Source organism: Prionailurus viverrinus, chromosome D1 (assembly GCF_022837055.1).
Source record: "Prionailurus viverrinus isolate Anna chromosome D1, UM_Priviv_1.0, whole genome shotgun sequence".
Lineage (NCBI taxonomy): Eukaryota > Metazoa > Chordata > Mammalia > Carnivora > Felidae > Prionailurus > Prionailurus viverrinus.
Window position 1 is genome coordinate 18,505,033 of NC_062570.1, and position 27,924 is coordinate 18,532,956.

Consider the following 27,924-nt stretch of genomic DNA (forward strand, 5'->3'; position numbering starts at 1 on the left):
GCATGACTCAACAGATTAGGGGTACCGAAAGTATGACTTAGCATGCTGGTTGGGCCGTGGAAACTCAAGCAAGTCAGCTCAGTTTCGTGTCCTGTAAACAGAGATAAGTGTCAGTTTGTCTATTTCAGAGGGTGGTTATGGAAATTACTAGCCTTTAAAAGATTGTTAATCTCGGTGTGGGGAGACTTGGCTTTTGGAGAACATTGACTCAAGAGCAAATGTATCTACCTCCTGAATTTTGAGTGAGTGAGACATTAAAGCCTTGAGATTTTCCCAAATGGAATCTTGCCATATGGAAAGGTAGGGTTGGATGCAAATTTGTTTGTGAAGGGGTTGAGACGGGGAGTAAGAGTGGAACTCGTGAATGTTGAGCGTTTTTCACTGTTCTTGTGATGGCTGAAAGTGTATGGAAAGTGATTTTTTTTTTTTTTTATTTCAGAATGCATGATTTCATAGGATATAGACAACTGGCTTAAGCCAACATTTCTGGACAGTAAGAAACTGCAAATCAAGGAAGAAGTGCTTAGAAATATTTTCACATAAAGAGGTACTTAAGTCTAAATAGCAGTGTTTTCTTTTTATGTATGTGTGTATGTATGTTTGCATTTTATTTTTTTTTAATAGCGGTATGTTCTTAATTTTTTAACTACTTTTTCATCAAAATCGTAACATTCTTGGGCTAGAGCATTTAGATAAGACCTGTCAAGTGCTGTGTTTATGTTCAGTAGACCATGCCCAGGAGGGGCAGTCCTGTTTGCTACTGTGTGGCTGTAGATGAGAAAACGGACTTTTTGTCCAACATTAAACATGCCTCATATGCAATATAGTTCTTTCGTAGACAACATAGACAGCTCTGAAGCCGTACTCACTGGTAACACGGAGTCACAGTTTTAGACATCTTTGGCGTCACTACTATAATGAAGTAAAGAATTTGGGTTAGATATTTTAAGGTCTGTCATGCTCTTAAGGTGAAGCAAAGTGATGTGGTACGTGAAGGGGGAAGCAGTGCCCCCTAAAAGCATAACCCAAGGACTGACCAGGAGTCTGAATTCACATTTCATTTGGCAGTGTTGGATTTTTTTTTTTTAATCTTCTACCAAAAAGAGTTGATATGCCACATTATTACACTTGGGTGTAGTTTAGTGTGCAGTTGAGAGACTGAGAAACAGGGTGGTTCTTAGTAGGCTGTGAAACTGTGGCATGGTGTATTATGATAATGGATTTATCAGCTGCGGTCAAGTTTTGCACTTGGAATGCTTAGAGTAAATTTATGAATTGGGGAACTATAATTCTACAGACTCATTCTGAAACTTTAATTAGCTTATTTTCCTTACTTTTCATCCCAAGAAGGCATCCACTAAGGTATAGTACATAATGGTCAGAGGAGGTTAAGTGAGATAAAATTACAGGTATGCATACTTTATGATAAATGAAATTAGATACGCCATACAGGATGAGACTGTCTAGCTTAATTGTACTGCCTTGGACAATGTCCCTGAAGTGTTTTTATGGGCAAGATAGCTGTCATTCATGACTTCAGCGGCAAAAGATTGTTTAATGGAATACTTTACAAACCTGAAAAATGATTATTATGTAGATATGTATTTATTGGTATAGAAAGTTTTTCATGAGCTATTTAGCAAAAAGGCAGGTTACGCAACTACCTAAAAGTAATTGAATTTCGTTAAAAAGTTGTGTATCTACATAGCATGGGAAAACGGCCCAGAAAAAATACACACCATTAGGTGCATCCTCAGGCTTAACCTACTTGCTACATCTGTTGACCACAGCTTCCTGCTCTGGCTGTGGCTCTAATATGATATGATGTGCTTCTGATATCAATTGCTTTTGGTAACACCTATTTACATGCTAGCTTACCTAATAAAACAAGAAACTACATCTACATGGAAACTACATGGGATTACAGGTCTCTCACTGATTTTCAACTGGAAATTTTTAAAAATTTGGAATGTCTATCACTTACATTTTTAAATTTTTTTTTTCAACGTTTATTTATTTTTGGGACAGAGAGAGACAGAGCATAAACGGGGGAGGGGCAGAGAGAGAGGGAGACACAGAATCGGAAACAGGCTCCAGGCTCTGAGCCATCAGCCCAGAGCCTGACGCGGGGCTCGAACTCCCGGACCGCGAGATCGTGACCTGGCTGAAGTCGGACGCTTAACCGACTGCGCCACCCAGGCTCCCCTATCACTTACATTTTTAAAAAACAATTATTTAGAAAGAAGCTTATTAATAGACCTTCATCTATTCATTAATTTAATCATTCCTGGAGGGAAAAATATATCCCACAGGGTAATTATGTTTTATTGGGGTACATTTATGCTAAAGATGAGAGAGATTTAGAAAACAAAACAAACTAAAGTCCCAGGTACCTGAAATGTCTGAGAATCTGGCAAGATTTGGGTGTAGTGGGGGTTTTTCTAAAAAGGAAGCTTTCTGGTGATGGTGTTAGGAATCCACAAAGCAGAAGTTAAATGGGCTTTAATAAACAAATAAACACTGGTGTCTGCGTGGCTTAGTTAAGCGTCCGACTCTTGATTTCGGCTCAGGTCATAACCTCACGGTTGTAAGATCCAGCCCTGCATCAATCTCTGAGCTGGGCGTGGAGCCTGCTTAAGATTTTCTGTCTGTCTGTCTCTCTCTGTCTGTCTCTCTCCTCCTCTGCTCCTTCTTGCTCTCTCTCTGCCCCTCCCCTGCTCTTTTTAAAAACAAACACACAGGGGCGCCTGGGTGGCTCAGTTGGTTAAGCGTCCAACTTCGGCTTAGGTCATGATCTCACGGTCTGTGGGTTCGAGCCCCGCGTCGGGCTCTGTGCTGACAGCTCAGAGCCTGGAGCCTGTTTCAGATTCTATGCCTCCCTCTTACTCTGACCCTCCCCTGTTCATGCTCTCTCTCTCTCTCTCTCTCTCTGTCTCAAAAATAAATAAATGTTAAAAAATTAAAAAAAAAAAAAAAAACAAACACACAAACAAACAATAAAAAATAAACTTGTAAAAATTGAGAAAGCTAGTAATCCTAAGAGGAATGTTCACGAGCTTTTCCTCTTTAGACTTGTTTTGTTGGTATGTTGTTAACCTCCTCCACCTGCCTCACCCCCAAATTCAGCCTACACATTTCTCTTTTGTCCTTTTTAAGAAAGACCAAGATCTAAAACTGTTCTTTCTGAACACTTGGTGTTTCTTCATCACCTGTCCTATCTTTTCTGCTTTCATCTGAGCTTCTCAAAGGCATGGTCTATACTCAGTCTTCACTTATTTCCTTCATTCCCTATGCTATGGTTTCTATGCCCTCTTTGTACTGAAACTGCTTCCCTTAAGGTAACAAACTCCTAATTGCCCAGTCCTTTAAGGATTAAAAAATTCTCATCATTTTTCACCTTTTGTATTCACAGTGATCAAGTTTTCTTTTATCCATATAAGAGGAGGCTGACCTGAGCAAGGTCAGTCATGAGCTAACCATTGTCCCCCGCCTGCAGTCAAGCCTCCTGCCTCACGTGCTCTCCCCACATGTCTTTTCTGTTTTAGCAGTATCACTTCATAGCCATGTTTCGTGTCTCTTGTGCCTGTTCACGTTCTGTTTCCTGTGCCTGGAATACTCTTCTCCATCCCGTTAACCTAGTCTTCATTGTCTTTCAAAATGGCTCACGATTTACCTTCAGCCTCCTTGATCATGCTTCCAAAAGTGAATCACTTCTGTTTGAATTCACTATTTCTGTGTGGCGTATTTCAGGTTTGTGTTATCTCTGTGAATTTCCTTCTAGATTGTGGATGCTCTGAGGGCAGAGTTTGGATTTTACTCATTCTCACTTTCTTTCAGCGTTTAGTCCAGCATTTGACATAGATCTGGTGTCTGGTTCATCTTTGTTTTTGTTTTCAGGTTTTTTTTATTTTTTGGTTTTTGTTCATCTTTGTTGAATGAAACTAAATGAGGCTGTAAGCTTTGTGAGGGCACACATTTCATGAACGAACGGACGGGCAAATAAGCCTAATGGGAACCACTTGATAAAGTGCAAAAAAAGAGCAGAGAAAACTAAGTATATTTGTTGTCCCCAATTTTATTAAACAAGTGATAAAGAGATTCTTATTCTCAGATTGTCTTGTAAGGGAAATAGGCACCTAAGTGCAGAAAGATGAAGGGAACAAGGTGTCATCTGACCAAAGGAAACTAAAAGTGAATTGGTAGAGCCTCTCCCAAAATGTTTAGTTTAAGTTTTGTTTTCAAGTATTTGGTAACAAAATACCAGCAGGTAGCTTTTAGAGTGTGGTTTTGCTGCCCTTCTCCGATGAATAGATAAGATGGGTTAGCTGTACATAAGTCAGTCCCATGTCAGATGGCTGAAAATAATTGAAAACTACCTAGGAGTGTTTCCCTCTTCTCCATTAGTTTAATGCTATGAAAACTCTTCCTTGGTATTTAGGCTCATCCTAAATTAATGCATATTTCGAATTATTATGATTTATTTTTTAGAACTGTGAATCTGGGGGCACCTGGGTGGCTCAGTCGTTAAGCATCCGATTTCGCCTCAGATCATGATCTAACGGTTCCTGAGTTCGAGCCCCACGTCGGGCTCTGGGCTGACCACTCGGAGCCCGGAGCCTGCTTTGGATTCTGTGTCTCCCTCTCTCTCTGCCCCTCCACTGCTCACACTCTGTCTCTGTCTCTGTCTCTGTCTCTCTCTCAAAAATAAGTAAACATTAAAAACAACAACTATGAATCTGTTCCCAACCATTTACCCTTGCAGTAATGTGTATCCTGCACACGAAGCACCTTCCTGCTTCAGGAAGCACAGCTCTTTTTGGTTGTCTCCACAGTGACAGGTGCCTGGGAAGCCCAGAGCTCCCGGAGCATCCCTGGGCTTACGGCTTTGTAAGCTCTGCCTCCTGGAGTCCTTGTGGTTCCAAAGTCACAGTAGTTTTGATACAGCTTGGGTAATTTGTATAAAATATTTACTTAACTTTTATTAACCCATTTAACTTGGCTAGCAAAGGAAGTGACCCTGCAGACCTGAGGGTATTCTTCCAACCCCTCTGTACACGTCACGGTGGACTTTTGCTTCACCTTTGTTAAGGCCCTGGGGAGCCTGTGTGCTCTGGCTCTGTCTTACCCTCCCCTCGTTTAGTCTCGTTCTGCGGCTCAGGTGGGTTTCATTCTTTCTTTTTCTTTGCCAGTTGCTGTGTTACAAAAGTATTTATTTCCTTTTGGCCACCATGCTATTTCTCTTTTCTTCCTCCTTCCCTAATTCCTTTAAAAATTATTACTAATATTCTATATTCCACATGGAATTCCAAATTCCAGTTTGGAACTTTTTTCACAGGCAGTTGATAACAATGAGGAATTAAAAAGCCATTTGGTAGATTATTAGCTCATTCCCAGATAGATCACTTAAAAATGTTTATGTTTCAAAAAGATAACAGTATATGAAAGGAAAAGACGATGTATACATGCAGTGAGCTCAGGTGGTTCAAATGGGTGCAGTGAAAAAGCGACTCTCCTTTGCACCCTTATTCTTCATTTCCTCCCTCTGGATTTTTTTTTTTTTTTTTTTTGAAGTTGTGAGTGAGGCTAGTGGTATTGGTATTCACACTTCATGAAGTATGGTACTCCACCATAAAGTATTTTTGTGAAGTACATATTGATCTTGCGTACCGGTGTGAAGATTTGTCTTGTGTATCTTCCAGTGTTAGTGGTCAGAAGTGTTCTGTTTTCAGTTGTGTTGAGTTTCATACCGACTTTGACCTGACCCTTTGCCGGGAACATCAAGTGTGAATGGTTTGACAGTGATGAGGAGTTTTAAGTGACTGGACATTCTTTTCTTATACTAATCTATTTGGCAAAAATGTACTGAGCACTTTATCCTCCAATTTGCACTTCATCCTGACTTTCTCCAAGCACTTTTACAAGAGCACATTATGGTTCAGATTTGAGGCACAATGCAGTTGAGATTTTCACAGGCACACTCCACAACTGGGTAATGGAACCAACATCACCCAAGACTCCTGGCTCCCTGGCTTTCAGAACCAATTCAGAATACTTTTACAAATGCATTAGAACTCTGCCAACTACAGAGGTAGTGAGATGTAATTTGACACCTGTTCTTTCCAGAAAGTCATAGATTACCCCCTCCACCCCCCCCCCCAAAACCTTTTAAAAGGCTCCAGTTAAAGATCTTTTTCCATCCTGTATTTCCTCATTTTTCAGTCTGTTTGGTTTTCAGTTTTCCTTTCCCACCTACTGTTCCTCCTAAAACTGCCCCAACAGATTTTGAGTAGATTTATGTTACTGATCCATTTTGCAATCTTAATGTTCTAATTCAAAGCCCATGTATTCTTGTGTACACTGTCTACATTCCTGGAAGGCTATTCCAATAGAGTATCCTGGAAAATGACCAATGAAGGCGCCTGGCATTGCTTTTAAGTCTTTAGGAAAAAAAGAATATGAAACAAACCTCTAGACTATTTGGAAGAGTTTTTAAAGCATGGGGCCATGAGGAATAACTTGTTAAGTTCCCGTGATTGCTGGCTTACTAGGACTTATTTTAATGTGAGTATGCCTCTAGTGTTGCCATCCCTCAGTTTGCCTGTATTTAAGTTGTGTATTAGATTATTGCCCTTGAATTGGCTTGAGTTTAAGTGGTTCTAAAGCTTCCAGTTTAAAGATGCTATTTAAACTTGGCGAACATTATTTTGACACACAGTGAGTTGAGTACCCTCCCTACACACTTTTTATTCTTTTTTTAAAAAAATGTTTATTTATTTATTTTTGAGAGAGAGTGTGTGTGCGAGCAGGGGAGGGGCAGAGAGAAAGACGGAGAGAGAGAATCCCAAGCAGGCTCCATGCTGTCAGCACAGAGCCTGATGTGGGGCTTGAACTCACTAAGTAGCTCACTGACAGTGAGATAAGATCAAGACCTGAGCTGAAATTAAGAGTCAGACACCCAACTGAATCATCCTGACGCCCCATTGAACTGCCAAGTATATAAAAGATAACAATGTAACCTCTTTGACTTTTGTTAAACACTTCCAAAAATTCTGTTGGCATTCTGCTTGAGACCGGTCTTTGATAAGAACCGTGGTGTCTGTCCCTAGTGGCATAGCACCTGCCCTGTGTTGTCTGCTGTTGGTGATAAGTTTACATTGTAAAAGAACCTTCCACCTGAAGATTCCTGAAGTCTTTGATGAACACATACACTTCAGTTTTGTGACAACCATCAGCACTGAGATGGAGGACAGCAGCATTTATCACTCCGTGTGGATGGAAAGAACAAACTGCCTTGTACTAACAGGTTCTGTCTTTAAGCTCACGAATGAGGATCCTGACAGAGGGCAGTCCTGAATTTTCAAGATGTCGTGTGATATCCTCATTGTGAAATGTACTTCATAGTCTAGACCTTGATAAATGAAACTTTTGTTCAGTAGATGGCCATGTGCTTAGTGAGTATCTACTCTGTGTTCTAGGCATTTGTGAGTTGATTTTACAAAGTGCAGTAGACTTGGCCCTGGTAGTAATTTAGGGAATGGGCCAAGTTTAAAGACCACTTTTATATTCATGTTTTTTTTTCAAATTCTTATTACAAACCTGAGAGGAACATTTTAGCCCATCTATAGGTGAGAAAATTAAAGTAGAGAGAGGTTACATAGCCAGCTTATGTTCTACCCAGCTAATAAATGATCAAACCTGAGTTTTCTATGTTCATGTGCTTTCTACCATACTACAACTTCCTGTAATATGTAATTAATAATGTGTGTATTTTAGAGCTTTACAACAGCCCTGTAATCCCAATAATGCATTTGTGTATTTTAGAGCTCTATAGCAGCCCTGAAGCCCATTAGTCTAGATGTTCCTATGGTATCTTACAGACAAAGACATTTGAGTCCTAGAGAAATAGTGTCTTGCCTGATGACACAAAACTATTAAGTGGTAGTACTGAGTGGGGCTTACACCTACTCCCCATCCTGAATTCTCTGCTCCTCCTGCTTGGCACACTGGAAGCTAGTGGTTTTTGGACTCCACAACATTTATTGAGTTCTGTATAGTGCATTGTGCCAGATGCTGGGAATTAATATTGGAGAAATAAAATGACCCTGTGGTGTTACCCTTTATACTGTAATGGTGGAGTTAGTATCGTCACATGAGAAAATACCTACCACTCAGCATAATTAAACCATATAAGCAAAAGTAAACCAGTGTAACATAGTGAAGTAAATATGTCACTTCCAATGACGAATAGTTTGGAGCATTATCTGGCGCATATCACACAGCCTTCTGAGAAGTTTTTTAATGCTCATACCTGCTGGTTTCTTTTAGGACCATATACAAGTAGTCATTTTCAGCCTCTTCAGCTTTACTTGCTGCTTCTCTGTAATCTATAATCATATGTTCATCCCTCTTCTATTTTAAGAGGAAGAATCTTGACAGTTGCCCCCAATTCTCTACTCTGTCCTGTTCCTGCCTAATTTATCAGCCCATTTCATCCTCCCCTTCTTGTCAGCTGCTCTTCTAATTAAAACTTCTCAAAATGTCGGGGCGCCTGGGTGGCTCAGTCGGTTGAGCATCTGACTTCGGCTCAGGTCATGATCTCACAGTCTGTGGGTTTGAGACCCGCGTCGGGCTCTTTGCTGACAGCTCGGAGCCTGGAGCCTGCTTCGGATTCTGTGTCTCCCTCTTTCTCTGTCCCTCCCCTGCTTGTGCTCTGTCTCTCTCTCTGTCAAAAATAAATAAACATTAAAAAAATTTTTTTTTAAAAAAAACTTTTCAAAATGTTGACTGTACACTCTACTCTGTGGTTGTTCCATTCCTTCATGACTCTGCTCCCTCTGCCTGTCCTTTAAACAGCAGTGTCCCTGAGAGTTCGATTGTCCTGCTGTTCTTCTTAGAAATATTGCCTGTATCCTGATGATGTAGAAATCTTCATCTCTAGCTCACATTTCTCACCCAACTGCAGACTGTTTCCTTGGATAGCCCACAGATGCCTCAGACTGGAAGTGGATAAAGTGGATTTCATCATTTTCTTCTGCAAAACGAAATCTCTTCATATTTTCTTTTTACTTAATGGTATCATCAGTCACCTGGTCACTGGTGCTAGAAACCTGGGGATCAGTCTTGACTCTATCTTCTTCTCAGCCCCTATAATTCCTGAAAAGCTTGCTTTAACATACATACATATACATACATATATATATATATATGTGTATGTGTGTGTGTGTATATATATATATATATATATATATATATTTTTTTTTTTTTTTTTTTTAACTTGGAGACTGGACTGAAAAGCTTGCTTTTCTAAATTGACCTTGAATCTACCCCAGCTTTCTCTTTATACTAACACTGTATTAGGTCAGGCCCTTGTCATCTCTCTCCTGGTTTTGTTTTGTTTTGTTTTGTTTTTAACATTTTAAGAACATTGCACTTTATTTTTTATTGAGGTGTAACTAGCACACAATGTTATATTAGTTCCAGGTGTGCAGCATACTGATGCAACAATCCTGTACATCACTCAATACTTGCCACAATAAATGTAGTCAGCATTGTCACCATACAACATTATTATAATATTTTGTTGAATATATACCCTATCCATGACTTTTTTTTTAATAACTGAAAGTTTGTATTTCTTAATCCTTTTTATATGTTTTTTTTAAATGTTTATTTTTGAGAGAGAGAATGTGAGCTGGGGAGGGGCAGAGAGAGAGGGAGACACAGAATCCGAAGCAGGCTCCAGGGTCTGAGCTGTCAGCACAGAGCCCCACGCGGGGCTCGAACTCACAAGCTGCAAGATCATGACCTGAGCCGAAGTCGGACGCTTAACTGACTGAGCCATCCAGGCGAATCCCCATTCTTACCTATTTTGCCCATCTCCCAACCTGTCTCCCCTCTGTCAACCATCAGTTTTTCTTTGTATTTAAAGGTCTGTCTTTTTGTTTGTTTTGTTTTTTAGATTCCATATATAGGTGAAATCATATGGTATTTGTTTTTCTCTCTCTGGCTCGTTTCATTTAGCATAATGCCCTCTAGGTTCATCCATGTTGTCCCAGATGGCAAGATCTCGTTCTTTTTTATGGCTGAGTAATATTCCATTGTATGTATGTCTGTCTGTCTGTATACATACCTACACACATGCCACATCTTTATCCATTCATCTGTCTGGGCACTTGGATTGCTTCCATATCTTGGCTATTGTAAGTAATGCTGCAGTGAACATAGGGGTGCATATACCTTTTCGAGTTAGTGTTTTCACTTTCTTTGGGTAAATACTCAGTAGTGGAAAAACTGATTATATGGTATCTCTGTTTTGAACTTTGGGGGGAAGCTCAATACTGTTTTTTCACAGTGGTTGCACCAATTTACATTCCCACCGGTAGTGCTTGAGGGTTCCCTTTATTCCACATCCTCTTCCAACACTCGTTTCTTGTCTTTTTGATAGCAGCCATTCTGACTGATGTGAGGTGTTACCTCATTATGGTTTTGATTTGCATTTTCCTGGTGATTAGTGATGCTTGAGCTTTTCATGGGCCAATTGGCGATCTGTACATCTTCTTTGGAAAAGTGTCTATTCAGGTCCTCTGCCCATATCTTAATTGGGTTTTTTTTAGTGTTGAGTTGGATAAGTTCTTTATATGTTTTGAATATTAACCCCTTATCAGATACATCATTTATAAATATCTTTTCCTGTTTAGTAGGTTGCCTTTTGTTCTGTTGATGGTTTCCTTTGCTGTGCAAAAGCTTTTTATTTTGATGTAGTCCCAATAATGTATTTTTGCTTTTATTTTCCTTGCCTGAGGTCTCTCCTATATTTTTGTGGTATCCTTCTAGCTCTTCTCCCTGCCTTTGATATGTATTTCCTCTTATTCATCAGCTACTTGATTGCCAAAAAGAGCTTCCTACAAATTTTAATTGTTGTATTCCCGTTCTTAAAACCTGTTAGTTTCGTCTTGTTTTCTACAGGATAAAGTCCAGCTTCTTAATGTAGCACATACGATCTCCTCTGAGGTTCCTGATTAGTTACTCCTTATGCTATTTTCTGTTAGGCCATTGTGCATTCTGATTGCTATACCTTTTTACATGTTATCCCTTCTTCTTAGAGTACTCTTAACTCACCTTCCTTTTTATGATTATTTTAGTAAAAAGCTTAGCATCTGATAGTTGGAACTATGGAGGTCAATTAGTTGCCTACATTTTGATTTATATTCAATATAGCTCATAGGCCAGCCCCTCAAGATAATGGGTTAGCAGGCTGTCAGAAGTTAGCATTTTACTTTGTTTTGTTTGCTTGTTTATTTATTTATTTTAGAGAGAGGGCACGAGCATGGGAGGGGGCAGAGGGAGAGAGAAAGAGACTCTCAAGCAGGCTCCATGTTCAGCACGGAGCCCAACTCAGGGCTCAATGCCATGACCCTGGGTTCATGACCAGAGCCAAAATCAAGAGTCAAACACTCAACTGAATGAGCCATCTAGGGTTCCCTAGCATATTTTTAACATTACCCGTTTTAACCTCTACGTGAGTACTGAGAGGATGCTAGAGTTACTGTATATTTGGACCCTAAGCTGAGGTTAGACACTGAAGACGCTACCCAAACTCAAAACCAAAAGAAATGACATTCTGTGTTAGTTAGGATTAGGTCCATTTGTAAGTAATTGAAAAGCTGAACACTGGCTTAAATAAAACAGAAGGTTATATATCTTTCACAGAAATTTCCAGAGGTATGCAATCCAGCACCATTATGGCAGCCCAGTTCCATGAAGTCCTCAGGGACTTAGGTTCCTTTCAGCTCTTTGTTTTCCTTCCTCGGGGTGTGTTTTTTGGGCCCATAGTGCAAGGTGGTATTTGTTTTCTAGGCAATAGAATTGAGCCAGAGACCAGGAAGGAGGCAAAGGCATTACTCTGGCTATCTGCCATAGACCATTTCTATCCCGTCAACTAGAACCTAGTCATATACTCATCCCTAAGTCCGATGTATACAGTTAAAAATTCTCTTAGGGTGGAAGAAGAGGAGAATGGATTTTGAGGGATAAATATCAACGGATTCATCTAAGCTCTTTAATCTGATGTTGAGTCTATACCTTTCTTTTTAGTCCTTTTTCCTCTAACTTACCACATAAACCCCATGTTCCAGCCCAAAGTCTTTCTATTTCCATTGGCTGGAAATGACTGTCTCCTCATCAACATCTTGTGGCACTGTTATTCTGGATTGCAGTTATCATATACTGGACTGCATTGCTGTCATTTGTCTACATATGTAGCCTCCCTATATCGTAAGGTCTCACCACAGTGTATATTCCTGGGAGCGTTGACCATGTCTCATATGTCTGTACTGCCTGGGCTGGTGCATTCTAAATAATTGGTTTGCGATACAAATTTCTTCTATGCTAAATGAGTAACTTGGATGATTTCTTGGTTTCTTGTAGAATTTTAGGAAAGGAAGATGGATCAACCTAGTGGAAGGAGTTTTATGCAAGTATTATGTGAAAAATATAGTCCTGAAAACTTTCCTTACCGTCGTGGTCCTGGGATGGGAGTCCACGTCCCAGCCACACCTCAGGGCTCTCCTATGAAAGGTAAGATAGACGTGACCTAAAACATTTATTTACTGGAGCTTAGTACTTAGGACATCAAACCAGATATTGCCTTGTTTGTAAGTTATTTCCTTTATTTTGGAATTCGAGTTGCATAGTCTTTCTTTCTTGTTAGGACTTCAGTTTTTTGAAAAACCCAAAAGGATCTCTTTTCCTACAGACTGGCTGGAAGCTGGCTTACTTGCGCTCATAAGGGGCGAACAATATCTGAGTGGTGATGTTTCAAATATGTGTTCTGACGAGGAACTTCAGAGGATGTGAGATAGTCCAAGACTGGCCTGTGCCCTCAGTGACCTTACAACCTAATTGGATTACAAGATACTCACATTTACAAGCATCTAACACAGTTATGTGCAGTTCACGTTGAGCCAAGTGATTGGCACAGTGATTGGGAAAGAAACTTAGGAGAGAGTTAATAAATATGACCAGGAAAGGGTTCAAAGCTATGAGACTTGAACGGACTCTTTAAGAATGTAGAATTTGGTTAGGGAGGAGATAAAGACATAGATCTAGGAGAGGGGGTATGGTGTGAGCAGAGATCTACAGCATTTAGAAATGTGCAAGATGTGTCTCTCACTTACGTGTTAGGCTCATGCGTATTGAACAGCTCTTGGATGTAGTTCTTGGTGAGTGTGGAGATCAATATTGACAGTGTTTTAGTTCCTGTGTTCCTCAATACAACTGTCTTATCACTCCATATAAATTGGAATAGCAGAAAGAGGTGGCTTTCTTAGTCATTTTTTTTCAAGCTTCATTTCCATGCTGAAAAATTTGATACTGGAAAGTGCTGAGTTGAAAAATTATATGATTTGAGGACTCCGTGAGTCAAATGTTTCCTTTGTGAGTCCTTATTTCATACCAGATAGGGAAAGAGTGGCTGAATTCTCATGTCTGTCCTTTTTCCTAGGGCAAGAAGCATGGTTTTATTGACACGTATTTTTGAATCAGGCAGTAGTTGGACCAAATTCATTAAATAGTTTAAGACCCTGCAATACTTTCTCCCATTACAATGATGCATTTTTAAATGTCTAATTTTCATAAAGGACACATTCTACGTGGATATGAAACAGAAAAGATTGGCAGAGAAGTATGAGAGAAAGAGATGTAGATTTTTAATGAATCCACTTAAGTGAGGAGGATTTCCTCAATGATAGGAATTTGAAAATAGGAGTGATTTCACAGTAGACTAACTAACGGTTTGAAATAATTTTCAAGGGCAGCAATTGGTGGAAATACACATCAGACAGAGAGAAAAGAGCTATCCAGAATGATACTTTTGAACTAAATTTTAAAAAAGAAAGAATTGAGGCCAATTAGAAGGCAGTGGTAGTCCAGATGAATCACAGTTTCTAGTGTTCAGATGATAAGATCATAGCAAGGATGATAGCTGTGTTGTTTGTAGTTGAGACCAGCAATCCTGCCATGGGGGGAAGCCTGCAAGCCTTTTTGGGTTGTACTAGTCCAGTACTTTTGTTCTCCTCCTGGTCCATATTTGACTGCTTCCCGTTAAATTCAGTACCCTTTGATCCCATCATATTCTGTATTTTCCAGGTCCTCGTGTTATTTTGTGCTGTTTGGTTTTGATTCCTGGGGGCTGAATGTATGTAGACCAGAATCAGGCTGATTTAGAAAGTGTTGTGTTCCCCACCCCACCCCCACCCCCCGCCCCCGATTCAGATCGCCTCAACCTCCCAAGTGTACTGGTGTTGAACAGCTGTGGAATAACATGTGCAGGAGATGAAAAAGAAATTGCTGCCTTCTGTGCTCATGTGTCGGAACTAGATCTTTCTGACAACAAACTCGAAGACTGGCATGAGGTAAAGTTTTTATATTGCTGCATTTTGGTGAATTCTACTGAATTCTGGTGCTCACTGGAGATTCTTGGCTCTGTGTCTCAAGATAAATAACTGACTACTTCGGCTGTTCTGTTGGTTTTTTTTTTTTCAATTAACATTGTTACTGCTAATTTTTCATTAATGTGAAAAGCACCAAGGAACTTTATTCCAGGCATCTAGAGGTTAATAAGGCTGCAGAGGTGTAGACTGCCAACAATGCACTGGAGTTTCTACTGTTTCACTAGTTTACCCGTCCTGTGTTCATTGTACCACTCGTTCACCATTTATTACTATAAATTCACATAAAAATTGCTTGAGCTCAAAACTAAGATTGTAAAAATATTAATTTTTATTACTGAAATTTACTCCAAATTTTAAGAACTTTTCTAAAACGAATATTTTAAAACTTTTCCTTATTCTATTAAGTCTCATAGGTGATTTGACAGACCCGATGTCTTTTGACCTCAGAGTAAGTCAAACCAACTACACAAATAAAAGTATTAACAACATAACATTGCCTACCTGATGATAAAATTACCTCGTGGAAGCTACTGTTAAGAATTAGGGAAGAAGGGGTGCCTGGGTGGCTCAGTTGAGCATCTGACTCTTGATTTTGGCTCAGGTCATGGTCCCAGGGTGATGGGATTGAGCCCTATGTCAGGCTTAGTGCTGAGCATGGAGTCTGCTTAAGGTTCTCTCTCTCTCTCTCTCTCTCTCTCTCTCTCTCTCTCTCCCTCCCTCCCTCCCTCCCTCCCTCTCTCCCTCTCTCCCTCTCTCCCTCTCTCTCCCTCTCTCTCCCTCTCCAATAAAAAAATAAAAAAGAATTAGGGAAAAATAGTTCTTCCTACTTCATTCATTCTCCTGCCTTAATTTAGGATCTTCTTTCTTGCTTAAACTGTGGAGAAAGTTTCCTGATGGATTTTCCGGCTTCCCATAAGCTGTCTTCTATAGTGCAACCAGACTCCTTTTAATAAATGGAATAAGATTATGACACTCTCCTGCTTAAAGTCCTTTAGTTGCTAAGATCTGAACTCTCTAAATGTAGCCTTCCACCATATGGCCCTTGGCTACTTTTAGAGCTTTATCTCCATCTTTAGCCATATGCTTTTTCTTGCAGCTCATGATAAACTCTTGACATGAAAAGCTTCCTTGCTTTTATTCATTCTCAGTCCACTGCTGCTTTTCCTTGTCTCCCTGGCCTCTTCCTTCCCATGTATCTTGGCCCAAGTCACTATTCCTCTATGAAACTTTCCCTGGCTCTCATTCAGGCAGAAGTACATTATCCCAGCACCTGTATCCTGCTGCTATGATACATGTGATCATTTATCACAATGTAGTACAGTCACTTGTATTCTTGATAGTTTTCCTGCTGGACCCTGAGCTTATTAAAAGTCGAGATTTTTGTCTCTATTATCATCAGCACCCAGAGTGTCGTACTAGGTATTCAAATGTTTGTTGAATGCATTAATGAACAAATGATTGTATCTTAAGGATTGATCAAGACCTCTTGCTCCAACTTTTCCTGCGATCTTAAGAAGCTCACTTAATCCTTTGGTGTTTTGCTTTGCTCATCTCTAAGACGGGGCTGCAGATGAAACTAATCATTGAGGTGCTTTGTGGGTATTAAATGCCATACAGATTCGAAGACAGCTTTTTTGTTTAAAAAAAACCTGTCAGTGACCTAGTTTTCTTCAGCTTTTCTTATTATTTGTCTGTTTCATTGTCTTGTTTACTCTGATAACTGTGCTTCTGGTTACATTTCCTATTTTTATTAAGATGTTTACCAAATTCTTTGAGATGCATGTCCTTTGATTTTTAAGTGACTTGTTAATATATATGCAGATTTGTGTTCCAAGAAATAATCTCTATTTGTACATGGATTTATTTACTAATTCATTTATCTAAACAACTAGTATAGTTCACTGTTCAACAAATTACAGTCTTTGTCTTCTTGGTCCTTTGAGATGCTTAGTTGACATGCATGCTGTGTCCATGCTGCACAGAGGCAACAAGAACTGCCTGGTTCACCCCTCCCCGTCTCCCGGATTCCCACAGTGGTCGCTGCTGAACCTCCTGGGAGAGTCTTTAACCTGCACGGGTGACAAGTCAGACCACATTTTCCTCTGAATCATTTCACATCCTATGTTCGCAGGCTGATTCCCTTAGATGTGTTTCTTTGGGAGTGTAAAATTTCACCAAGGTTTTGTGCTTTGAGCACATACATAAGCTAAGCTTTTGCCAAGTGGTGAGAACAGTTTAACAGTGATCGAGCTGGTGCCTCGGAAGAACAATCTATGTCAGCGTGGATCAGAACACAGAGTTTACACTAGGCAGTTCAGCCTTTTCTCTGCTTAGAGAAAGGTCTACACGAAATATTTTCCATCCATTAACATGTATGGCCAGAGGGTCATATGTTCATTTGTGCTCTGTATGTATATTCTTACATGTCCTCTATAAGTGTATATCCAGGCAGTTTTCAAATAAATCTTTGTTGCTGCTACCATTCGGGTTTCCATTTTCCAATTTATTTTTGTTTTCATCATTCCTTTATATTTTGTCCTTTGCTTTAACTGTAGTTGATGCCAATCTTCTAGAATATCTATCAGAGAGCACAGAGAGATGGGAGAAACACTGACAGCAGAAGAATACTGATTTTTAGGATAGATTAAACTCTGCCAGGCTACAAATGCCTCATAGGTCACAGTTTTAAGACATTACATTTCGACCTCATTACAACCTGTGTACCTGATCACCGAAACGATAAATTCATCCCTGGCCATTAAGTCAGTTTATTTTGGCCAGTTTTTGATATAGCAATGTGGGACAAAATAAGATAGTTTGTTCTTTTCGTGTTTTGAATGGTCACTAATGTTATAAGTAACTTCTTTTGTAGTTTAAACTACTGGCTACTGTATGTATATTCAGGGACAAAGATAAATATGAGTGAGAAGTGTAATACTGTGAGGGGAGGCAAAGATTTGTCTCCATCCTTTGAAAATTGGGCATCTGTGTGTGAAAAAAGATGCATTTTTTAGCTTTTGACTTGAATTTCCCAAGGCATCTCCTTTTTCCTCCCTTTCTTATCAAAACCATTTTATAGGAGAAATTAACCCAAGTAGTTGAGAGGAGGGAGGAATTAGCCCCTCAGGTGAGGCAGAGAATAGCTTGGGTATAAGTTACAGATTGTTATCTTACAACCCTTTCCCCATTTTTCTTAAAACTTTAGTTTCTTCATTTTTACAAGCAGAGTAGAGGCTCCTCTATTAAATCATAGAACTGTAGAGACCTAGAAGGTCGTGTAAGTTCACTCCATGTTTCGGCACATGAACAACGCAGGTTTGAACTGTGTGGGTCCACTTACATGCAGGCTTCTTGCAGGACAGTACTGTAAATATATTTTCTCTTCCTTACGGTTTTCTTAATAACATTTTCTCTAGGTGGGTGGAGGATGGGCTAAACGAATGATGGGTACTAAGGAGGGCACTTGTGATGAGCACCGGCTGTTGTCTGAAAGTGACGAATCACTAAATTCTTCTCCCGAAACTAATATTACACTATATGTTAACTAACTAGGATTTAAATAAAAGCTTGAAACATATAGAAAAAAGAAAAAGAGAAGAAAAAAGGTCAGGTGTAAAAGAGAGGATCTCTTTTGTAAAAATTCTTAAAATATCTACAGATGTAAGTGTATATGTTGGAATATGCATGCATTTTTTTTTTTCTGGGAAGAATCGCAAGAATTTGTTCTGTTCAAATTTCATAACTGTGAACATTTTGTTACTGTTCTGTTTTGACTTCATTAAGGATTACCGGGCTGTTGAATTGGGGCCTTTTTTAGTTTTCTTTATATTTCTCTATATGAAAACAAAACACATATTACTAAAACAACAAGACGAAACAAAAACATATTTTCTCTAGCTCACTTTATTGTAAGAATACAGTCCATAATACATACAACATACAGATAAGTTAATTGACTGTTTACATTATCATTAAGGCTTCCTGTCAACAGTAGGCTATCAGTAAAGTTTCAGGGGAGTTAAAACTTGTAGGCAGATTTTCAACTTTGTGGGATGTTGGTGCCCCTAACCTGTGCGTTGTTCAAGGGTCAGCTGTATCACTCTGACTAAAGGAGTCTTTTCTTTTTTTTCTTTTTTTTTTTTTTTAGAGTTTAAAAAAGGTAAGTCAGTATACTGCCCTAGAAACTCGCTCAATGTTTGTTTGTAGGACATTTTTAGAAGTACATTTGCCTGTGTAATTAATATATTTTCTAAAATCTTATCATTAGTGTAAGGTTACCCCCAAATCCTTTTTAGCCTTAACCTTTTAAAGAATATTTTTATTTGTAACATATATTATTTTTTCCTGCTTGAATTATTAGACTATAGTCCAATTTTATCTTTCTAGGATATTCCATACGATATAACATACAGCCAGGGTTGACAGATTGGTTCATACTATACTTACTATGTTAGGAATAGTTACATTTATTGAATGATGTTGTGCCATTAATTTATTCAGCAGACATTAAGTACCCACTGTGCAGTAGTGAACTATCCCCTGCTTTCATGGAATTTACATCCTATTGGGGAATAGGTAAGGAAATCAGTTTCTACACTGGGTTCAGTGCTTTACACTGTATCTCATTTATTCCCACCAACAGTCCTGTGAAACAGGTGGGTCCTATTGTCTCTAAGTTACAAATGAGGAAATGGAGAGTTGGGGAGGTAAAGTAACTTGTCAGACCACACAGCTAGGAAGTGTTGGAACCTGGTTTGAACCTAGCTTTTTTTGACTCTGAAAACAGTCCTATTTCTCATAACGTTTAATCACCACATTTCCTATTTGCTGCTTACTACATTTACTGGGCTTTGAACATTTACTTCATACTTGTTTAAGCTCGTTCTTTTTTTCTGGTTGTATTTATAATCTAGTTGTGGTATGTTGGAAGAACCATGGCTCTGATTTTTAAATCCTAGGTTGGGTTCTTGTGATGCTGAGACCTTAGTCAAATTATTTAACATTCCTGAGCCTGACTTTCTTCATTTGTTAAAATGAAAATAGTTTATCTTGCAAGTTGTTTTGAGAACTGAGTGAAATAAGCTTTATCAAAAGAGACTAGGGGCGCCTGGGTGGCGCAGTCGGTTAAGCGTCCGACTTCAGCCAGGTCACGATCTCACGGTCCCGGAGTTCGAGCCCCGCGTCAGGCTCTGGGCTGATGGCTCAGAGCCTGGAGCCTGTTTCCGATTCTGTGTCTCCCTCTGTCTCTCTGCCCCTCCCCCGTTCATGCTCTGTCTCTCTCTGTCCCCAAAATAAATAAACGTTGAAAAAAAAAAAAAGAGACTAGTACTATGTAGAGCTAATAGTTAAGGTGAGTAATGCTGATTTCCTTTTTTTAAAAAAATCTTCTTTCCTACCAAGTTTCTAGCTAAATCGTTAAATTGATGATCATGTTTTCTCTTTTGTTATGGATGCTTTTTGTTTTTGAGTGTATATAAAGTTTGGTCATCTTATTTTATCTTATTTTTTTGAGAGAGAGCCAAGTGGGGGAGGGGCAGAGAGAGAGGGACAGAGGATCTGAAGTGGGCTCTGCCCTGACAGCAGACAGCCCCATGTGGGGCTTGAACTCACAAACCACGAGATCGTGAAACCACAGGATCATGACCTGAGCTGAAGTCAGACGCTCAACCAACTGAGCCACCCAGGTGCCCCCAATTTGGTCATCTTTGAGCCAAATTGAAACTTTCTTTTTAAAAAAAATTTTTTTAAATGTTTTATTTATTTTTGAGACGTAGAGCATGCGTGGAGGAGGGGCAGAGAGAGAGGGAGGCACAGAGCCTGACTCGGGGCTTGATCTCACGAACCACAAGATCATGACCTCAGCGGAAGTCAGACGCCCAACTGATTGAGCTGCCCAGGCACCCCAAGTTGAAACTGTTTCTAAGTGATTGTGGTTATGTCAGTTTTGAGCACCTGAGCTGTTACCGTGTGTTCTTCAATAAATCTTTAATTAGCCTTAATATTGTACTGAGGACAAAAGGCAGGAGAAATTCAAAGAGAATTACATGACCCAGTCTCAGGTCTCTAGAAACTTGCAGCCTAAAACGTCATCAAAATTATCTTTTCTCCATTTATCAAAGAGAATATCATCCAGAACAGAATCAAAAACCTTGCCAAAGGCAACGTGTAAAGTCTTTCTTTTGTACCATTAATTTTCAGTTATGTCACTCTTTCATAGAAAGATTAAATTCTTTGCCAAGATTTGTTGAAATTACTTACGCCCCTCTGTAGGTATCGTCACTAACACGACTCCCTAATGTGAATGGCCTTTTGCCTGGAGCCCCACTCACTTAAGCTTTATGAGCATGATTGCGATTTAAAAACTCTGATTACTGCCTGATATGCATTTCTTTTTTTCTCCCCAGGTCAGTAAAATTGTGTCAAATGTTCCCCAGTTGGAGTTTCTAAACCTGAGTTCCAACCCTCTGAATTTGTCGGTTTTAGAAAGAACATGTGCTGGGTCCTTCTCTGGGGTTCGCAAACTTGTCCTCAACAACAGCAAAGCTTCTTGGGAGACGGTCCACACGATACTGCAGGAGTTACCCGAGTAAGCTCAGAGAGCATGATGGGAGGGGGCTGTGTTGCCATCTTTGTTAGTACATAGAATCACTGCTGATCTCCCATCTCAGAAACACTAGAACAGCAGATTGGGTGGAGAACGAAGTTAGAAAAATGAAGTACTTAGAAGGAGGGTAATTTAGTAGCATTTTCTTTGGAATACTTGTTTAGTGTTGAGTAGCACCGAGACATAAGATATGTCATCCTTTGGCGAGAAAATATCCCTGAGAAGCACTTATCATTTCTAGATCAACCCACCCTTTCTCCATTTTAATCTTCTGATTACCTGATTTCAGAATTTTGCGTCAGCGCTTTTCTTTGGGACGAAAAGAAAAAATCATACGATCTATAAAATATATTAACACTCAGATGATTAAGTGCCTCGCTGGCCTGATGGGAAAATGGAACTCTTTTCGATAATTTAAACAAGAAATTATGCTTTTGTTTGTCAGTTTAGAAATGCTTTCTTACATTTGTTTGTATGTAGCTTTGAATAAACACATGAGTACTCAAAGGAAGCAGCTTAAAGAAATATGTGAAACTGTAGTTTCTTTGTCTAAATATGGAACTTATCAAAGCCTTTTGAATCTGGTCTCACCCCATTTACTCCATCTGAGTTTCTCACCATCCCTCTAATGAGACTGGTTGCCACTCACTTCACACAACCCCTGGCATGGCAGAGAATGAGCTTGGAAAGCCTGCTTCCCCCTATTGGCCATATGACCGTGGAGAAGCGAATGAACTCCGTTTCCTTGTCTGTAAAATGGGTGTAACTACATCTACCTGGCAGAAATAGTACAGTCTATAAAGCACTTGGAACAGGGCCTGGCTCAGGGTAGGAATTTAGTAAATGATAGTTAATATTTCTGTTTCCACACATTGCGTTCACATTGTTTCTGGGATTTTCCTCTATCTCCTCTCAACTTTTGCAAGTCTGCCCTTCCTTCAAGGCCATGCAGTCTTCCCTGACTATTCTAACTACAATTTCAATTCCACTCCTATGTGAACTGCTATCTTAGAGTGAGTACTGCCTTATTTAGCATTTAGTTATTTAAGCACAAAATTAATTTAGTGGGTTATCATCCTGGGTTATATCGTTCTCTGCTGTTTTATGTGTTTTGGCTTCTGTGTCTCCAGCTATATTTTAAGGTTTAGAAAGACATCTTTATGTCTTGCCCGCAGTACCTACCAGAGCCTCACACACAGTAGGCACTTATTTATTTATGGAATAAATGAAAGTAGGTGCAAAGTAGAAACATAACTGCTTTCAACAATGAAATATTTCCTTTTTTCTCTGCAGTTTGGAGGAGCTCTTCCTGTGCCTTAACGACTATGAAACAGTGTCTTGTCCTTCTATTTGCTGTCATTCTCTTAAGCTCCTACATATAACAGACAATAACCTCCAAGACTGGACTGAAATACGAAAGTTAGGAGTTATGTTTCCTTCACTGGATACTCTCGTCCTGGCGAACAATCATTTGAATGCTATTGAGGAGCCTGATGATTCACTGGCCAGGTTGTTTCCGAATCTACGATCCATCAGCCTCCACAAGTCAGGTGAGGTACATGCAAATTGATCTGAGCTTACACATGAGATCAATGATAGTGTATTTCTTTCAGTCACGGCTCTGCCTCCTTGTAGGATGCGTTTTCAAGAGTGACATGCAGGTGCCAGTTGATTAGCTAAATTTAGGGCGTCCGTGTTCGTAAATGATAAATACCAAGTGGCATAGCATCTTATTAGCTGTTTATGTTTTATATGCTGAAGAGGTCATACCATGAAAGGAGTGAGACAGATTGATGAGTTGGACAGTAAAAGGCAGAGTCAGAGTACAAGGAATGACAAACTAGCCCATTTTGTCTGGATTCAGGTTAAGGAATTTCAACCTACCGTACCCTGTAAGTGTTTACTTTTCTCTTCTAGTAGCCAGTTTGCTGCCATTTGATTCTGTGTCTCCCAGAAATGAGTATTTTTAGCCTATTTTTTTTTAACTAATAAATTGTATGTTTTAGAGCAGTTTTAAATTCATAGCAGAATTGAGCAGGAAGTACCGAGTTCCCGCATACTCTGCACCACCCCCCCCATGCACAACCTCCCCACTCTCAACATTCCAGCACCAAAATGATACATCTGTTAATCGAGCCTACATTTTCACATCATCACCCAAAGTCCGTATCTCACATGAGGGCTCACTCTTGGTGTTCTGTGCTTGGGACAAACGTGGAATGACATGTATCTGTCACTATAGTATCATACATAAAAGTTTCACTGCCCTAACAATCCACTGGGTTCTGCCTGTTCGTCTCTCCATACGCCCAATCCCTGGCAAACAGCAGAGACCTTTTGACTGTCTCCGTAGTTTTGCCTTTTCCAGAATGTCATATAGTTGGACTCATACAGTATGTGGCCTTTTCAGATAAGCTTCTTTCACTTCATAATACGCATTTAAGTGTCCTCTATATCTTCTCATGGCTTGATAGCTCATTTCTTTTCAGCGCTGAGTAACTTTCCATTGTGTGGCTCTGCCACAGTTTGTTTATCCATTCACAAGCTGAAGGACATCTTGGTTGCCTCGAAGTTTTGGCACTTATTAATAAAGCCGCTGTAAACCTCTGTGTGCGGGGTTTTGTGTGGACAATAAGTTTTCATTTCATCTGGGTAAATGCCAAGGCGTGCGGTTGCCGGATCATACAGTGAGAATATGTGTAGTTTTATGAGACACTGCCTGCTGCCTTCCAAAGTGGCCGCCCCACTTGGCGTGCCACCAGCCACGAATGAGACTTGCTGCCGCTCCTCATCTTTGTCAGCATTATGTGCTGTGGATGTGTTGGATTTCGGCCATTCTAGGTGTGTGCTGGTGGAATCTTGTTTTAATTTGCAATTCTGTAATGACCTATGATGTGAGGCATCTTTTCCCGTGCTTATTTGCCATCTTGGGGAGGTGTCTGTCTGGGTCATTTGCTCATTTTTTAGTTCAGGTTGTTTATTTCCTTACTGTTGAGTTTTAAGAGTTCTTTGTGTATTTTGGACAACAATCCCTTATCAGATGTGTTTTTAACCAATCTCTTCTTCCAGTCGGTGACTTTTCTTCTCATTCTCTTGACATTGTCTTTCGGCCCATTTCTTAAAACCTATGTAGCTAAAAACAACTCTAATCTACAATTGAAAAAACGCACAGCTTAATTTGCCATGGAAGTCATAAGGGTGGGAATGAGGTTTTAAAAACCAGTGTTTTGCATAAGGAAGCTGCTTATGACACAACTGAAAGGAAGAGAACAGTGGTGGCTTGGGACAGTACACACCAGAGCCCTCATATATCACTCCTCTGCTTACCCTTGCTTCAGGTTGATGGAGAGAGGAAGGGGCTGTGTTGTTCTCTGAAATAGACTGAGCCTGTTATAAAATTGACCACGTTCATTATTACAGGCATGTTTTTCCTGGGAGTGCCAACTATTGACTTGGATGATATATTTGCTCACGGGCCATAGGAAGACTTTTCTTTTAGCACTAAGTAATCTTAATCTATTGCATGTTCTCATGACCCAGTGGTTCAGGTTGTCTGTTTTTGCTTTTGTTTGTTTGTTTTGCTTTTAAAATCTGTTTTCCCTGTCCCCAAAATGAGGGCAGTATGTAAGAAAGATATTATTTATTTTCTGGCTCTATTGAACTTGCCCCATTTTAGAATTTGTTAGGTAAAAATTTGAGTTTGACAGTATTAACTCTGATCAGTAGTTATGTTCTGTGAGTCTGTATCTGGTGAAAAAGTTGACCACGTCCCCCTTTTAATGTAATCATGGCATACATCGTGCTTATAGAAACCGGCAGTGACCCTCTTTACAAGGCCATTTGGATGGACAATCAGTACCTTAGTACGATGTTGGAGAATGAAGCTCTCTTCTCCTTGACCACTGGAATCATAGGGAGAGGAGCGGCTCTAGGGAAGTTTTTATGGTGTTTGACTGTATTCTGTTCTGTCGTTGCATGTAAGAAGATTTTCAGGATCTCTAACTAGTTTACGATCATTTTTAACATTTCAGAAATTAATTGAAGCAGTTTTTTCTATGTTAATCTTCTTTTTTGTGTGCTTTTCTGGATTTACTTAAATGATATATTTCTCAAATCAGGTTTGCAGTCCTGGGAAGACATTGACAAACTAAATTCATTCCCCAAACTTGAAGAAGTGAGATTATTAGGAATTCCTCTTCTGCAGCCCTATACCACCGAGGAGCGGAGGAAATTGGTAATAGCCAGGTCTGTTGTCTGATGACTCTCCTTGCTTCTCTCGGGCCTTGTTTCATTAAAGGGATGGTGCACTAATGAGCCGGAGTGCACCATACGTTTCCCCGTCTCTTGAACAGACAGCACTTGAAGGGGCTGCGTCTGTAGCTCCAAATCCCAGAAGAAAGAGAACACAGTGTGATGAGAAAAATGTGAAAAGTAATTGGCCTGCCAAGAGCACTGAAACATTCCCTCACAAATCTATCCTATTTTTACACTTTTTAATACTTAACAATATTTGAAGCCCTGTTTTGGATTATGGAGAAAAAGTAGGTATAATAGGGAATGAGTTCTGTTTTAGTTGTATTTATTTTCTCTGTTAACATAGTGTCATTTAAAGCGTAAATACCTAAAAATTGGACGGTGTCAGTTCTATGAAACTTAAGAGAGCAGCATCTGTGTTTTCTCCTTGAATATAGATTGACTTAAACATGACTACCACACGGCTGTGTTCTTCCTCTGGCTCCCCTGCCTCTCGTGTCTCCATCTCTGCCTCTCCCAGACTGCTGAAATGAGTGTTTATTTTTGTATAAGCCTTTAGCAGCAGTAAGATTTTGGCTGAGATGTAAAGGGCCGTGAAGCTTTCATTTGTTCTCTTTGCGTGCCATACATAGTGGTTTTGAAAGGGGCTTTAAGTTCCCTAAAGAAGAGTGGTTCTTCAAAACAGATGAACACAGGGGAAAAAAAGAGAAGAGAGGGGCCAACCAGAAAACACGCTTAACTGTAGAGAACACACTGAGGTTTGCTGGAGGTGAAGGTGATGGGTATTAAGGAGGGCACTTGTGGTGAGCACCAGGTATTGTATATAAGTGGGGAATCACCAGATTCTCGTGCAGCTAATAATTACATCCATGTTAACTAACTGGAATTTAAATAAAAATTTGAAAAACGAAAAAATTTAAAAAAGCAGAGTATTCTTTAAACAGGGTATTGCTCTTTCTACCCAGCTAACACCTAACAGGTCCTTACTGCTTTATAACATACACGTTAATATCTCACTGAAGAAATACATTTCAGCGTAGTTTCCTTCTAAAAAGAATAAGTCTTGTGGTAGGCCTTATACTTTATTTTCTTCACGTAATTCTGTTGTAAATATAGTAAATTGATTCCTGTACTGTCTACTCTGTAGACCTCTGCTGTCCACTATGGTACCATTAGCTATGTGTGACTTTTGAACACTTGAATTATGGCTAGTCTGAATCGAGATGTGCTCTAAGTGTAAAAATATACACGGGATTTCAAATACTTTATATGAAAAAGAGAACATTAAGTATCCTATTAGTTATTTGTCAGTATTGATCGCAGGTTGAAATGATTAAATCCTGGATATAGTGGGTTAAATAAAAATATATCCTTAAAATTAATTTCACCTGTTGTATTTTTATTTTTTTAAATATGGCTACTAGAGGGGCGCCCAGTGGCTCAGTCAGTTAAGTGTTCGACTCTTGATTTTGGCTCAGGTCATGATCTCACAGTTCATGGGATCAAGCCCCATGTCGGGCTCTGTGCTGACAGCACAGAGCCTACTTGGGATTCTCTCTCTCTCACACTCTGACCCTCCCCTCCTCGTGTTCTCTCTCTCTGTCTCTTTTCTCTCTTCTCTCTTTCTTGCTCTCTCTGTTTCTCCCAGAAAATAAATGAATATTTTTAAATAAATAAGGCTACTAGAAAATTTAAAATTACATACGTGGCTTGGATTATATTTAAGTTGGACAGTGCTTGCTGGCTAGAATCTTATTTTGAAAGGTAAGGTATAATTATAAAAGGTCAGTGTCACATCTAAAAATGAAACTTTAGGGGCACCTGGGTGGCTCAGTTGGTTAAGCATCCAACTCTTGGTTTCAGCTCAGGTCATGATCTCACAGTTCTCAGTTGGAGCCCTGTGTCAGTCTCTGTGCTGACAGTGCATAGCCTGCTTGGGATTCTCTCTCCCTCTCTGCCCCTTCCCTGCTCACTCTCTCTGTCTCTGTCTCTCTGTCTCTCTCTCTCTCTCAAAATAAATAAATAAATAAATAAATAAATAAATAAATAAATAAATAAATTTGTAACGAGACTTTAGACATTTTGGATCCTTTTATTCTATACCACTTTAGTTCATGTAGGTAGTTGTACATAAGCAGAGTTACATCAAATGTGTCCTTTCAAGAGAATAAGACTGGGCCTCAAACCAATGATTTTATTTCGAAAGCTGAATATTCTTAGTATCTTAACATGTCTTTATTTTGGTTTTTACTTACAGATTGCCATCCGTCTCCAAACTTAATGGCAGTGTTGTTACTGATGGTGAGCGAGAAGATTCGGAGAGATTTTTTATCCGTTACTATGTGGATGTTCCACAGGAAGAAGTGCCATTCAGGTAAAAACTACTCATCAGTTTAGCTACATTTTAGCAAGTATTGAGGCAATTTAAGAACTGTTGCTTTAGGGGCGCCTGGCTGGCGCAGTCGGTTAAGCGTCCGACTTCAGCCAGGTCACGATCTCGCAGTCCGTGAGTTCGAGCCCCGCGTCAGGCTCTGGGCTGATGGCTCAGAGCCTGGAGCCTGTTTCGGATTCTGTGTCTCCCTCTCTCTCTGCCCCTCCCCCGTTCATGCTCTGTCT

At 39.7% G+C, this 27,924-nt stretch overlaps 1 protein-coding gene across 3 annotated transcripts in view; it reads left to right on the top strand.

Annotated features, from left to right (window-relative positions):
• Positions 1–27,924, top strand: part of TBCEL (tubulin folding cofactor E like) — a 76,912-nt gene that overhangs the window by 14,992 nt on the left and 33,996 nt on the right. Inside the window, exons 1-8 of one of the 3 annotated variants that reach the window (XM_047877983.1) lie at positions 15–300; positions 440–547; positions 12,427–12,576; positions 14,272–14,411; positions 20,855–21,036; positions 22,348–22,604; positions 25,173–25,299; positions 27,566–27,682. In XM_047877983.1, coding sequence (XP_047733939.1) covers positions 12,444–12,576; positions 14,272–14,411; positions 20,855–21,036; positions 22,348–22,604; positions 25,173–25,299; positions 27,566–27,682 — 956 coding nt within the window. In that variant the 5' untranslated portion in view covers positions 15–300; positions 440–547; positions 12,427–12,443. Of the gene's footprint in view, positions 1–14; positions 301–439; positions 548–12,426; positions 12,577–14,271; positions 14,412–20,854; positions 21,037–22,347; positions 22,605–25,172; positions 25,300–27,565; positions 27,683–27,924 lie in introns of those variants that run through there. The other 2 variants (XM_047877984.1, XM_047877985.1) reach the window with 2 other exon arrangements.